Source organism: Rhinoraja longicauda, chromosome 26 (assembly GCF_053455715.1).
Source record: "Rhinoraja longicauda isolate Sanriku21f chromosome 26, sRhiLon1.1, whole genome shotgun sequence".
Lineage (NCBI taxonomy): Eukaryota > Metazoa > Chordata > Chondrichthyes > Rajiformes > Arhynchobatidae > Rhinoraja > Rhinoraja longicauda.
This window is the reverse complement of record NC_135978.1, coordinates 2,647,074-2,659,217: the sequence shown is the minus strand read 5'-3', so window position 1 is coordinate 2,659,217 and position 12,144 is coordinate 2,647,074. Positions and strand designations below refer to the sequence as shown.

The window sequence follows — 12,144 nt, the reverse complement described above, 5'->3', positions numbered from 1 at the left end:
CCAGAAGAGAGCTTGGGGAAAATGCAGGCTCACAGTGGGATATTTTGAAGTAAGAGGGCAGTCAGCAAGTTGAGGAAGAGACTGTTAGTGGCAAAGACATGGAGGACTTCATACGAACACAACAAGAATTGGCAGTGTGTCAGGAGGAACTGCAGTTGCTGGTTTACACCAGAGATAGGTACAAAATGCTGGAGTAACTCAGCGGGACAGGCGGCATCTCTCGAGGAAAGGAATACGTGACGTTTCGGGTCAAGTCTAAAGGAGGGTCTCGAGCCGAAATGTCACCTACTCCTTTTCTCCAGAGATGCTGCCTGACCCACTGAGTTACTCAATAAATGGAAGTAGACCATTCAGCCCTTCGAACCTATCCCACTCCAGGGCCTCCCCATTTTACAAGCACAGCACGGTGGGGCAGCTGGTAGAGCCGCTGCCTCACGGCGCTGGAGACTCAGGTTCGATCCTGACTACGGATGGGGTTTGTACCTTCTCCCTGTGACTGCGTGGGTTTCCTCCGGGTGCTCCGGTTTCCTCCCACACTCCAAAGATGTGCAGGTTTGCAGGTTAATTGGCTTTGGTGTGTATGTGTGTGTCTGTGTGTAGGATAGTGTTAGTGTGCGGGGATCGCTGGCTGGCACGGACTCGGTGGGCCGAAGGGCCTGTTCCCACGCTGGGTATCTCTAAACTAAACACCACCCACAATTTGTAAATGAACACTTGAGAAAGATCTTTGTGTGGGACATCCTGGTCGTCCACTGCAAAGACGTATAGGTTTGTAGGCTAATTGGTTTTGGTAAAATTGTAAATTGTCCCTAGTGTGTTTGTAGGATAGTGTTAGTGTGCGGGGATCGCTGGTCGGCACGGACTTGGAGTTTTCACGCTGTGCAGTTGTACAGGGTATTGGTGAGACCACACCTGGAGTATTGCGTACAGTTTTGGTCTCCTAATCTGAGGAAAGACATTCTTGCCATAGAGGGAGTACAGAGAAGGTTCACCAGATTGATTCCTGGGATGGCAGGACTTTCATATGAAGAAAGACTGGATAGACTCGGCTTGTACTCGCTGGAATTTAGAAGATTGAGGGGGGATCTTATAGAAACTTACAAAATTCTTAAGGGGTTGGACAGGCTAGATGCAAGAAGATTGTTCCCGATGTTGGGGAAGTCCAGAACAAGGGGTCACAGTTTAAGGATAAGGGGGAAGTCTTTTAGGACCGCGATGAGAAAGTTTTTCTTCACACAGAGAGTGGTGAATCTGTGGAATTCTCTGCCACAGAAGGTAGTTGAGGCCAGTTCATTGGCTATATTTAAGAGGGAGTTAGATGTGGCCCTTGTGGCTAAAGGGATCAGGGGGTATGGAGAGAAGGCAGGTACAGGATACTGAGTTGGATGATCAGTCATGATCATATTGAATGGCGGTGCAGGCTCGAAGGGCCGAATGGCCTACTCCTGCACCTATTTTCTATGTTTCTATGTTTCTAAACTAAACTGAACCAAACTAAAAAGCACAGTTGCGGTTCTCGCTGTGCCACAGTTCTGGGGTTGGTAAAGGGCCTCTTTGCGAGGGTCTCGCTTGCTTGTGAAGTGAATAGGTCGCGGCCTACACTGACAAAGGGCACACTTTGTGGCTGGGAGATGTCTGAGCTTCTGAGGTGAGGGTTGGATTGAGTAGAGGGGCCCTGTGCAATAGGCTGCTGTCTATCTCACTGTGTGCGCCTGGACTCGAGTACCAGTGTGACAGGTGATGAAATAAAACAAAAATCAATGTGCAGCAATTTGAAATTGCTCACTTCGACCATCTTCAAAAATTAGTCTGACACTTCGCTGGCCTGCGGCCTAAAACACGACACATGTTTGGGCGACATGGTGGCGCGGCGGTAGAGTTGCTGCCTTACAGCGAATGCAGAGCCGGAGACACGGGTTCCATCCCGACTATGGGCGCTGTCTGTACGGAGTTTGCACGTTCTCCCCTTGACCTGCTTGGGTTTTCTCCGAGATCTTCGGTTTCCTCCCGCACTCCAAAGACGCGCAGGTTTGTAGGTTAATTGGCTCGGTATAAATGTGAACATTGTCCCTAATGTGTGTTGGATGGTGTTAATGTGCGGGGATCACTGGTTGGTGCGGACCCGGTGGGCCGAAGGGCCTCTAAAAAACATCTGGTGAATGTGTGGAATTCATTGCCACAGACGGCTGTGGAGGCCAAGTGCGTGGGTATTTTTAAGGCAGGGATTGACAGATTCTTGATTAGTACGGATGTCCAGGGATATGGGGCAGGAGAATGGGGTTAGGACGGAGAGATACATCGGCCATGATTGAATGGGCTGCTGCTGCTGCTGCTGCTGCTGCTGCTGCTGCTGCTGCTGCTGCTGCTGCTGCTGCTGCTGCTGCTGCTGCTGCTGCTGCTGCTGCTGCTGCTGCTGCTGCTGCTGCTGCTGCTGCTGCTGCTGCTGCTGCTGCTGCTGCTGCTGCTGCTGCTGCTGCTGCTGCTGCTGCTGCTGCTGCTGCTGCTGCTGCTGCTGCTGCTGCTGCTGCTGCTGCTGCTGCTGCTGCTGCTGCTGCTGCTGCTGCTGCTGCTGCTGCTGCTGCTGCTGCTGCTGCTGCTGCTGCTGCTGCTGCTGCTGCTGCTGCTGCTGCTGCTGCTGCTGCTGCTGCTGCTGCTGCTGCTGCTGCTGCTGCTGCTGCTGCTGCTGCTGCTGCTGCTGCTGCTGCTGCTGCTGCTGCTGCTGCTGCTGCTGCTGCTGCTGCTGCTGCTGCTGCTGCTGCTGCTGCTGCTGCTGCTGCTGCTGCTGCTGCTGCTGCTGCTGCTGCTGCTGCTGCTGCTGCTGCTGCTGCTGCTGCTGCTGCTGCTGCTGCTGCTGCTGCTGCTGCTGCTGCTGCTGCTGCTGCTGCTGCTGCTGCTGCTGCTGCTGCTGCTGCTGCTGCTGCTGCTGCTGCTGCTGCTGCTGCTGCTGCTGCTGCTGCTGCTGCTGCTGCTGCTGCTGCTGCTGCTGCTGCTGCTGCTGCTGCTGCTGCTGCTGCTGCTGCTGCTGCTGCTGCTGCTGCTGCTGCTGCTGCTGCTGCTGCTGCTGCTGCTGCTGCTGCTGCTGCTGCTGCTGCTGCTGCTGCTGCTGCTGCTGCTGCTGCTGCTGCTGCTGCTGCTGCTGCTGCTGCTGCTGCTGCTGCTGCTGCTGCTGCTGCTGCTGCTGCTGCTGCTGCTGCTGCTGCTGCTGCTGCTGCTGCTGCTGCTGCTGCTGCTGCTGCTGCTGCTGCTGCTGCTGCTGCTGCTGCTGCTGCTGCTGCTGCTGCTGCTGCTGCTGCTGCTGCTGCTGCTGCTGCTGCTGCTGCTGCTGCTGCTGCTGCTGCTGCTGCTGCTGCTGCTGCTGCTGCTGCTGCTGCTGCTGCTGCTGCTGCTGCTGCTGCTGCTGCTGCTGCTGCTGCTGCTGCTGCTGCTGCTGCTGCTGCTGCTGCTGCTGCTGCTGCTGCTGCTGCTGCTGCTGCTGCTGCTGCTGCTGCTGCTGCTGCTGCTGCTGCTGCTGCTGCTGCTGCCTTTCTCCCTCCCCCCATGGGTGCCGCTCCCGTAATCCCAAATGAAAATGCTCGCCGCCCTCACACAGGTGTTCTCCTCATCACACATTACTTGCCCGCAGGTGGGCGACCACGCCGAGGGGAGGAGCATGATCCCTTCAATCCACAAAATGACGCTCCCACACTACCTCGCCTTCTTTTCTTACACCGCCCCCTTTTTTTTTGCGCTCATTAAACATCACCGCCGTCAGCTGCGGCACCCATGGCAACGGCGCTGTTGGCCGCAGCGGCACCCATGGCAACGGCGCTGTTGGCCGCAGCGGCACCCATGGCAACGGCGCTGTTGGCCGCAGCGGCACCCATGGCAACGGCGCTGTTGGCCGCAGCGGCACCCATGGCAACGGCGCTGTTGGCCGCAGCGGCACCCATGGCAACGGCGCTGTTGGCCGCAGCGGCACCCATGGGTCTTTCCCCTCTCCCTCTCCATGGGCAAACGCCATATTGCAGCTCAAGGTAAGGGTGACGTTTGTTTTACCTTGAATACAACACAAAAGTGCTGGGGCAACTCAGTGGGAAGTTGGGAAGGAATTCCCTCCAAAGATGCTGCCTAAACCACATAGTTCGTATGTAGGCCGCACCGGCACCCATGGCAACGGCGCTGTAGGCCGCACCGGCACCCATGGCAACGGCGCTGTAGGCCGCACCGGCACCCATGGCAACGGCGCTGTAGGGCGCAGCTGCACCCATGGCAACGGCACTGTAGGCCGCACCGGCACCCATGGCAACGGCGCTGTAGGTCGCACCGGCACCCATGGCAACGGCACTGTAGGCCGCACCGGCACCCATGGCAACGGCACTGTAGGGCGCACCGGCACCCATGGCAACGGCACTGTAGGCCGCACCGGCACCCATGGCAACGGCGCTGTAGGGCGCACCGGCACCCATGGCAACGGCGCTGTAGGCCGCACCGGCACCCATGGCAACGGCACTGTAGGCCGCACCGGCACCCATGGCAACGGCGCTGTAGGCCGCAGGCTCCGGGTTAACACTGACTCACCCGAGGAGTTTTCCTCTCATCTCCCGCTCCCTCCCCTCCCCGTGGAGGCTGGTGTACATGTTGTACACGGCCGTGCATCCATAGGCCGCGCAACTGGTCGGCATTATCTTTAAAAATAACAAATCCCCCCCCCCCCCCCATCCCCAAAAACCTCCTCCACAAAACAAAGCCCAGTTTCCATCACGCATTTGTAACGCCTTTGGTGCCTTTTCCCTCCTTCCCTTCGTTTTTTTAATTTTTTTATTTTTCTCCCTCTCTCTCTCTCTCTCTCTCTCTCTCTCTCTCTGTCTCTCTCTGTCTCTCTGTCTCTCTCTGTCTCTCTCTGTCTCTCTCTCTCTGTCTCTCTCTGTCTCTCTCTGTCTCTCTCTCTCTGTCTCTCTCTGTCTCTCTCCGTCTCTCTCTCTCTCGCTTTCCTTCACCCCACCGGACCTCCTTTACTGGTGTCGGGTTGGTGAGTAGAGCCCTTGCTGTGGGTGGGGGGAGAGCCCTTGCTGTGGGTGGGGGGAGAGCCCTTGCTGTGGGTGGGGGGAGAGCCCTTGCTGTGGGTGGGGGGAGAGCCCTTGCTGTGGGTGGGGGGAGAGCCCTTGCTGTGGGTGGGGGGAGAGCCCTTGCTGTGGGGGGGGGGAGAGCCCTTGCTGTGGGGGGGGGGGAGAGCCCTTGCTGTGGGGGGGGGGGAGAGCCCTTGCTGTGGGTGGGGGGAGAGCCCTTGCTGTGGGTGGGGAGTTGTGAGGAGAGCCCTTGCTGTGGGTGGGGGGAGAGCCCTTGCTGTGGGTGGGGGGGAGAGCCCTTGCTGTGGGTGGGGGGAGAGCCCTTGCTGTGGGTGGGGGGAGAGCCCTTGCTGTGGGTGGGGGGGAGAGCCCTTGCTGTGGGTGGGGGGAGAGCCCTTGCTGTGGGTGGGGGGAGAGCCCTTGCTGTGGGTGGGGGGAGAGCCCTTGCTGTGGGTGGGGGGAGAGCCCTTGCTGTGGGTGGGGGGAGAGCCCTTGCTGTGGGTGGGGGGGAGAGCCCTTGCTGTGGGTGGGGGGAGAGCCCTTGCTGTGGGTGGGGGGAGAGCCCTTGCTGTGGGTGGGGGGAGAGCCCTTGCTGTGGGTGGGTGGGGAAAGTGGGACATTCACGTTTCAGTGCATGGCGTGAGCAGGGATGTCTTTCCCCTTTTCCCTCTCCATGGGCAAACGCCATATTCCAGCTCAAGGTAAGGGTGACGTTTGTTTTACCTTGAATACAACACAAAAGTGCTGGGGCAACTCAGTGGGAAGTTGGGAAGGAATTCCCTCCAAAGATGCTGCCTAAACCACATAGTTCGTCCAGCACTTTTAAGCTCAACTCAAAATTTCCAACATCTGCAGTTCCCTGTGTTTGTCTCTCTCTTTGTTTTTCGTTTAACCTTGGCTGTACTTAGGCAGGAGAGTGCGGAGGATGAAAGATAAATTGTATCTTGTTCTCATTGGAGGCCCGAACACTTGTATGTGCAGAACAATTAAAAAATAATAATTTGGCATCTCCTGCCTACTCTACAATTCAATGATAGATCAGACATGATATTATCTCTTTACAACTCACCCTCACTAACCCTATATCGTTTTATTTGTTCCAAGTTAAATTTTGCAACTGCTGAATTCTGTTCACAAACTTTAAATGTAGCGCCCAGTTGGAGTCACAAGAGACTGTTAGTGATGTAATTTAGAGAGAAAAAAACACTATTGTAGGAATTCAGCATCCGTGGCACCTCATCAGGACTTTTTTTGGGGCTACAAGTGTTCTTTGCAGAAATTATGTATTTGCATTCTTGGGCACCTGTTCATCTATACATTTGTAACATTGGGCAGTTTTTCAAAATTATTTCTGTTGGGATTGAGCAATGTTCTGTGATTTGGTTTGTTTAAAAAAGTACTGGTGCAAACTGGTGAAAATGCTCCCTTGAGACACCACCTGATAATTGCCACACTTTGGGAGGGTTTGGTGGTATTAGATTAAACCTTTATAACAATACTAAAAGTAGAAACAATAATAAGTGTAATCTTATAAGAGTGGTATGCTTTAAAAAAGCTTTTCAGTTATTCAAAGTTCAACAGTTAGCAAAAAATATAATTTAAATATATTTTAAAAAATCAAAATTAAACGCAAACCAAATTTTGGCTTTTAGTATAAATGTCTGTTCAAATGTTTCTGGTTTTATGTATTTCCTTTTTTTCATTCTACCCCTTCCCTTGTTATCATCTATCCTTGTGCTTTAACTCTTTTCTATATTTCTTAAATTCATTACTTTTAACAAAAATCTTAATTTCACTGACTAAAAAACTGACAAAACCTCCGTTGTTCTCAAGGAGAACATTTGAAAGAAAAATCGCGATTTTCATTGAGATTAGTTTAAATTTTTTTTAAGGCATTTATTTTAAAGAAAAAAGTGCAATTTTTCCCAACATCACAATGGCAACCCAATGCGTTATGGGCCAACGGGTCCACTTGGTCTAGTATATTACTTAAACTCTGTGTCCGTGTGTTGTGTGTTTGTGTGTATGTGTGAATGTGGACAGCTTAACTTTGACGCTCGTGCAGCCAAAACGGTACACCATACCGCTACAATTTTTGCACCACCATATTCACCATTAATCCTGGCCATATATTAAAACTACCTTCATTCAAATTGAAGCTACATTTTTAAAGCTAGAGAGATTTTAAAGTTTAAAATTGTTCATTCTAACCCATTTCCTGAAGGGCTTCAGCGTGTGACGTCACAATGGCACCCGTGCGCCTGTGAGAGATCAGCTCGCGCTCCCCGCCGGTGTTCTTCACCGTGTGACGTCACAATGCAATGCGAGCCGCACGTCTTCAACTCATCAGCTCGCTCTCGAGCCCCCCCCCCCCCCCCCCAGAGCACAGCCGCCCGTCCGTGCCACGCGCCTGGCACTCCTCAGATCGGGCCGCGCTGACCGCCGGGGAGGTGTAGTCACCTCTCCCGCTCCATGAGGGGGCACCCGCCCGACTGACAGCAGTGCTGAGGGGGATGGTGGGTGAGGGGGGGAGGAGGGGGGGAGGAGGGGGGGGGATGGACTGGGTGAGGGGGAGGAGGAGGAGGGGGGGGAGAAGGGGGGAGGAGGAGGAGGGGGGGAGGAGGAGGAGGGGGGGAGGAGGAGGAGGGGGGGAGGAGGAGGAGGGAGGAGGAGGGGGGGAGGAGGAGGAGGGGGGGAGGAGGAGAAAGGGGGGAGGAGGAGGGGAGGGGGGGGGGGGAGGGGAGGGGGGATGAGGAGGGGGGAGGGGGAGGAGGAGGGGGAGGGGGGAGGAGGAGGGGGAGGGGGGGGGAGGATGGGGAGGGGGGAGGAGGAGGGGGGGAGGAGGGGGGGGGAGGAGGGGGGAGGAGGGGGGGGGAGGAGGGGGGGAGGGAGGAGGGGAGGAGGGGGGGGAGGAGGGGGGGAGGAGGAGGAGAGGGGGGGGAGGAGGGGGGAGGAGGAGAGGGGGGGGGGAGGAGGGGGGAGGAGGAGAGGGGGGGGGGAGGAGGAGGGGGAGGAGGGGGGGAGGAGGAGGAGGGGGGAGGAGGAGAGGGGAGGAGAGGGGGAGGAGGGGCGGAGCGCATTCCATTCTCACCTCAACCCCCCGTTAAAACTCCCCCAAACCTCTCCTGCATTAACTGAAATTGTGTTTGGGAGTTTTTTCAGAGCCCCACTCACGCACTCCATTCCCCCCTCAATCCCCCCTCAATCCCCCTTAAAACTCCCCCAAACCTGTGCTGCATTAACTTAAATTGTTTTCAGGTTTTTGTAAGAGCCCCACTCCATCCACAACCCCACCTCAACCACCCCCCCCCCACCTTAAAACTCCCCCCAAACCTCTCCTGCATTAACTGAAATTGTGTTTAGAATTTTTTCAGAGCCCCACTCACGCACTCCATTCCTCCTTAATCCCCCTTAACACCCAAACCTGTGCTGTATTAACTTAAATTGGTTTCAGGTTTTTTTTAAAGATCCCCACTCACCCACTCCATCCACACCCCCCTCAACTCCTTATCATCCCCTCCACAACCCACCCCCTTATCCTCTTCTCACCCACTCCATCCCCCGGTCCCATTATCCCCCCCTCTCTTCCACCCTCCATTCACCCAATTCATCCCCCCTGAACCCCCTTTGAAACTCCCCCAAACTCTACTGCATTGGTCTAACATTCAGCCACTCCATCCCCCCGCATTCCCGGGTGGGGCAGGGAGGGGCAAGTGGGGGTGGCTAGGGGGGGGATGGAGTGCGTTAGTAGGGGAGGAATAGGGGGAGGAGGGGGGGATTGAGTGGGAGGTTGAGGGTGATACAATACAAGAGAGGCTAGGGTCCATGCCTCACCCAATCATACCCTCTCCCCTTCCCTGTCCCCCCTCTACGAGGAATGGGCCCAACGGGTCCACTTGGCCTATACTAAGCAAAGAGCAACAAGACACACGGCCACATGAAGTAAAATATAACATAACAGCTGCAAAAACCCTCATCCACGCCTTCATCACCTCCCGTCTGGACTACTGCAACAGCCTCCTCTATGGCGCACCCTCAAAAATCATCAGTAAACTTCAATACATTCAAAACTCCGCTGCCCGTCTACTCACCCACTCCCGATCCGTGACCATATCACCCCCGTCCTTTATAAACTCCACTGGCTCCCCATCCCCCAGAGAATCCAGTACAAAATCCTCCTCATGACCTACAAAGCCCTCCATAACCTGGCCCCACCCTACCTGACTGACCTCCTCCACAGACACACTCCCACCTGCACCCTCCGCTCTGCTGCTGCCAATCTCCTGTCCCCCCCCATCCGGACCAAACTCAGATCCTGGGGGGACAGGGCTTTCTCCATCGCTGCTCCCACACTCTGGAACTCACTACCCCAAACCGTCAGAGACTCCTCCACACTCACCACATTCAAAACATCACTGAAGTCTCACCTGTTCAGCACTGCCTTCAACCACTGAAGGTCACCTCACCTTCTGTCTCCTTTCTCTGTTCGTTTACTTATTTATCTATTTATTCACTTCCCTATGTTCTCTAAATCCCTGTAAAGCGTCTTTGAGTATATGAAAAGCGCTATATAAATGTAATGCATTATTATTATTATTATTATAACACCCATCACAGAGGATTCCACATTCCTCACTGTGTTGGAATGGAATAAAGTTCAGTCATCTCCCTATTTCCGTTATTCAGCAATAACAGAATAATTTTCTGGCGGATATACTGACCTAACTACATACTGCAGTGCATACATTTAGGAGCAAGCTATGCAAATGTCTCCTTTTAAAGACACACATCATAAATATTCATGCATTTTTCCTTAACACAGTGGTCTAATATTCAACTCATTAACACAGGCACATGACTGTAAATAACAGCAAGTTAGCAGCTGGGTTTGTATTCCAGCAAGGAGATAGAGCGTACAAACATCCCCCACAGCCCACCGAGTCCACGCCGACCAGCGATCAGCGATTCAATAGACAATAGGTGCAGGAGGAGGCCATTCGGCCCTTCGAGCCAGCACCACCATTCAATGTGATCATGGCTGATCATTCTCAATCAGTACCCCGTTCCTGCCTTCTCCCCATACCCCCTGACTCCGCTATCCTTAAGAGCTCTATCTAACTCTCTCTTGAATGCATTCAGAGAACTGGCCTCCATTGCCTTCTGAGGCAGAGAATTCCACAGATTCACAACTCTCTGACTGAATTTTTTTTTCCTCATCTCCGTTCTAAATGGCCTACCCCTTATTCTTAAACTGTGGCCCCTGGTTCTGGACTCCCCCAACATTGGGAACATGTTTCCTGCCTCTAACGTGCCCAACCCCTTAATAATCTTATACGTTTCGATAAGATCCCCTCTCATCCTTCTAAATTCCAGGGTATACAAGCCTAGTCGCTCCAGTCTTTCAATATATCAACAGAACGACTCATTCAAGCTCGTTCTTCAGACTTTGGAGATATGGTGTCGAAACAGGCCCTATGGCCCACCGAGTCCACACCGACCAGTGATCCCCGTACACCAGCATTATCCTACACACCAGGGACAATTTACAATTTAACAGAAGCCAATTAAAGTACAAACCTGCAAGTCTTTGGGATGCAGGAGGAAACCCACGGAACATGCAAACTCCACACAGACAGCACCTGTGGTCAGGATGGAACCCGGGTCTCTGGCGCTGTGAGGCAGCAGCTCTACTCGCTGCGTCACAGTGCCACCCGAGAGGCATTGAGGTTGAATGTGTGACCTCACATCTTCTGCCAATACCACACCGAATCCCATTCCATGGTGGAGGTGCCATCATCTGCATGATCTCCAGCAACGTTGTGCATTTTCTCAGTAGAGCCACATGTTTAAACATTGGTACTCGGACAGGACAGGTTTGGAGGGATGTGGGCCAAACGCGGGCAGGTGAGACTAGTGTAGCTGGGACATGTTGGCCGGTGTGGGCAAGGTGGGCCGAAGGGCCTGTTTCCACGCTGTATCACTCTGTGAGTCGATTGGCAAAAATACCCAGTCGCACAACATCACGAGGGCATCACGGTGGTGCAGCGGTAGAGTTGCCGCCTCACAGTGCCAGAGACCGGGTTCAATCCCGACTACGGGTGCTGTCTGTACGGAGTTTGCACGTTCTCCCCGTGACCTGCGTGGGTTTTCCCCGAGATCTTCGGTTTCCTCCCACACTCCAAAGACGTGCAGGTTTGTAGGTTGAGTGGCTTGGTATAAATGTAAATTGTCCCTGGTGTGTGTGGGATAGTGTTAGTGTGCGGGGATCGCTGGTCGGCGCGGACTAGGTGGGCCGAAGGGCCTGTTCCCGCGCTGTATCTCTGTATCTAAACTAATCTAAACACAGGCACGGCCTGCATCTATTTTGCCGTCCTGGAGTGTAGGCACTTACCTTGATAATGGAATTGGAAGGAGCCTGGTTTTCGGAGTTGAGTGCTTTGGAAGTGGATGGAGAGTTGATTGCTCGGACTGCGAATCACCTGGCCTTTCATTAAGATGGACTCATTGGCAAGAACTGTCGGCCCATCTCCATCCAGAGCTTCAATTGTCAGCATCTCCCCCTCCGACAGGCTGATGTTCGTCACCTGCGACAGATCGCACAGAGAATACAATATCAAGATTATGGTTTAGTTTAGTTTAGTTTAGAGATAAGACAATAGACAATAGACAATAGGTGCAGGAATAGGCCATTTGACCCTTCGAGCCAGCACCGTCATTCACTGTGATCATGGCTGATCATTCTCAATCAGTACCCCGTTCCTGCCTTCTCCCCATACCCCCTGACTCCGCTATCCTTAAGAGCTCTATCTAGCTCTCTCTTGAATGCATTCAGGGAATTGGCCTCCACTGCCCTCTGAGGCAGAGAATTCCACAGATTCACAACTCTCTGACTGAAAAAGTTTTTCCTCATCACAGTTCTAAATAGATACAGCACGTAAACAGGCCCTTCGGCCCACCGAGTCCGCGCCGACCAGCGATCCCTGCACACTAAGTCTACCCTACACACACTAGGGACAATTTACATTTATACCAAGCTATGCTAAGGACATAAGTTCATAGGTGATAGGAGCAGAATTAGGCCATTCGGTCCATCAAGTCT

At 53.7% G+C, this 12,144-nt stretch overlaps 1 protein-coding gene across 1 annotated transcript in view; it reads right to left on the bottom strand.

Moving 5' to 3' along the window:
- The window catches only part of sez6b (seizure related 6 homolog b), a 223,304-nt gene that overhangs the window by 116,823 nt on the left and 94,337 nt on the right, over positions 1 to 12,144 (bottom strand). The window contains 1 exon segment of the mRNA XM_078422809.1: positions 11,437 to 11,629. Coding sequence (XP_078278935.1) covers positions 11,437 to 11,629 — 193 coding nt within the window.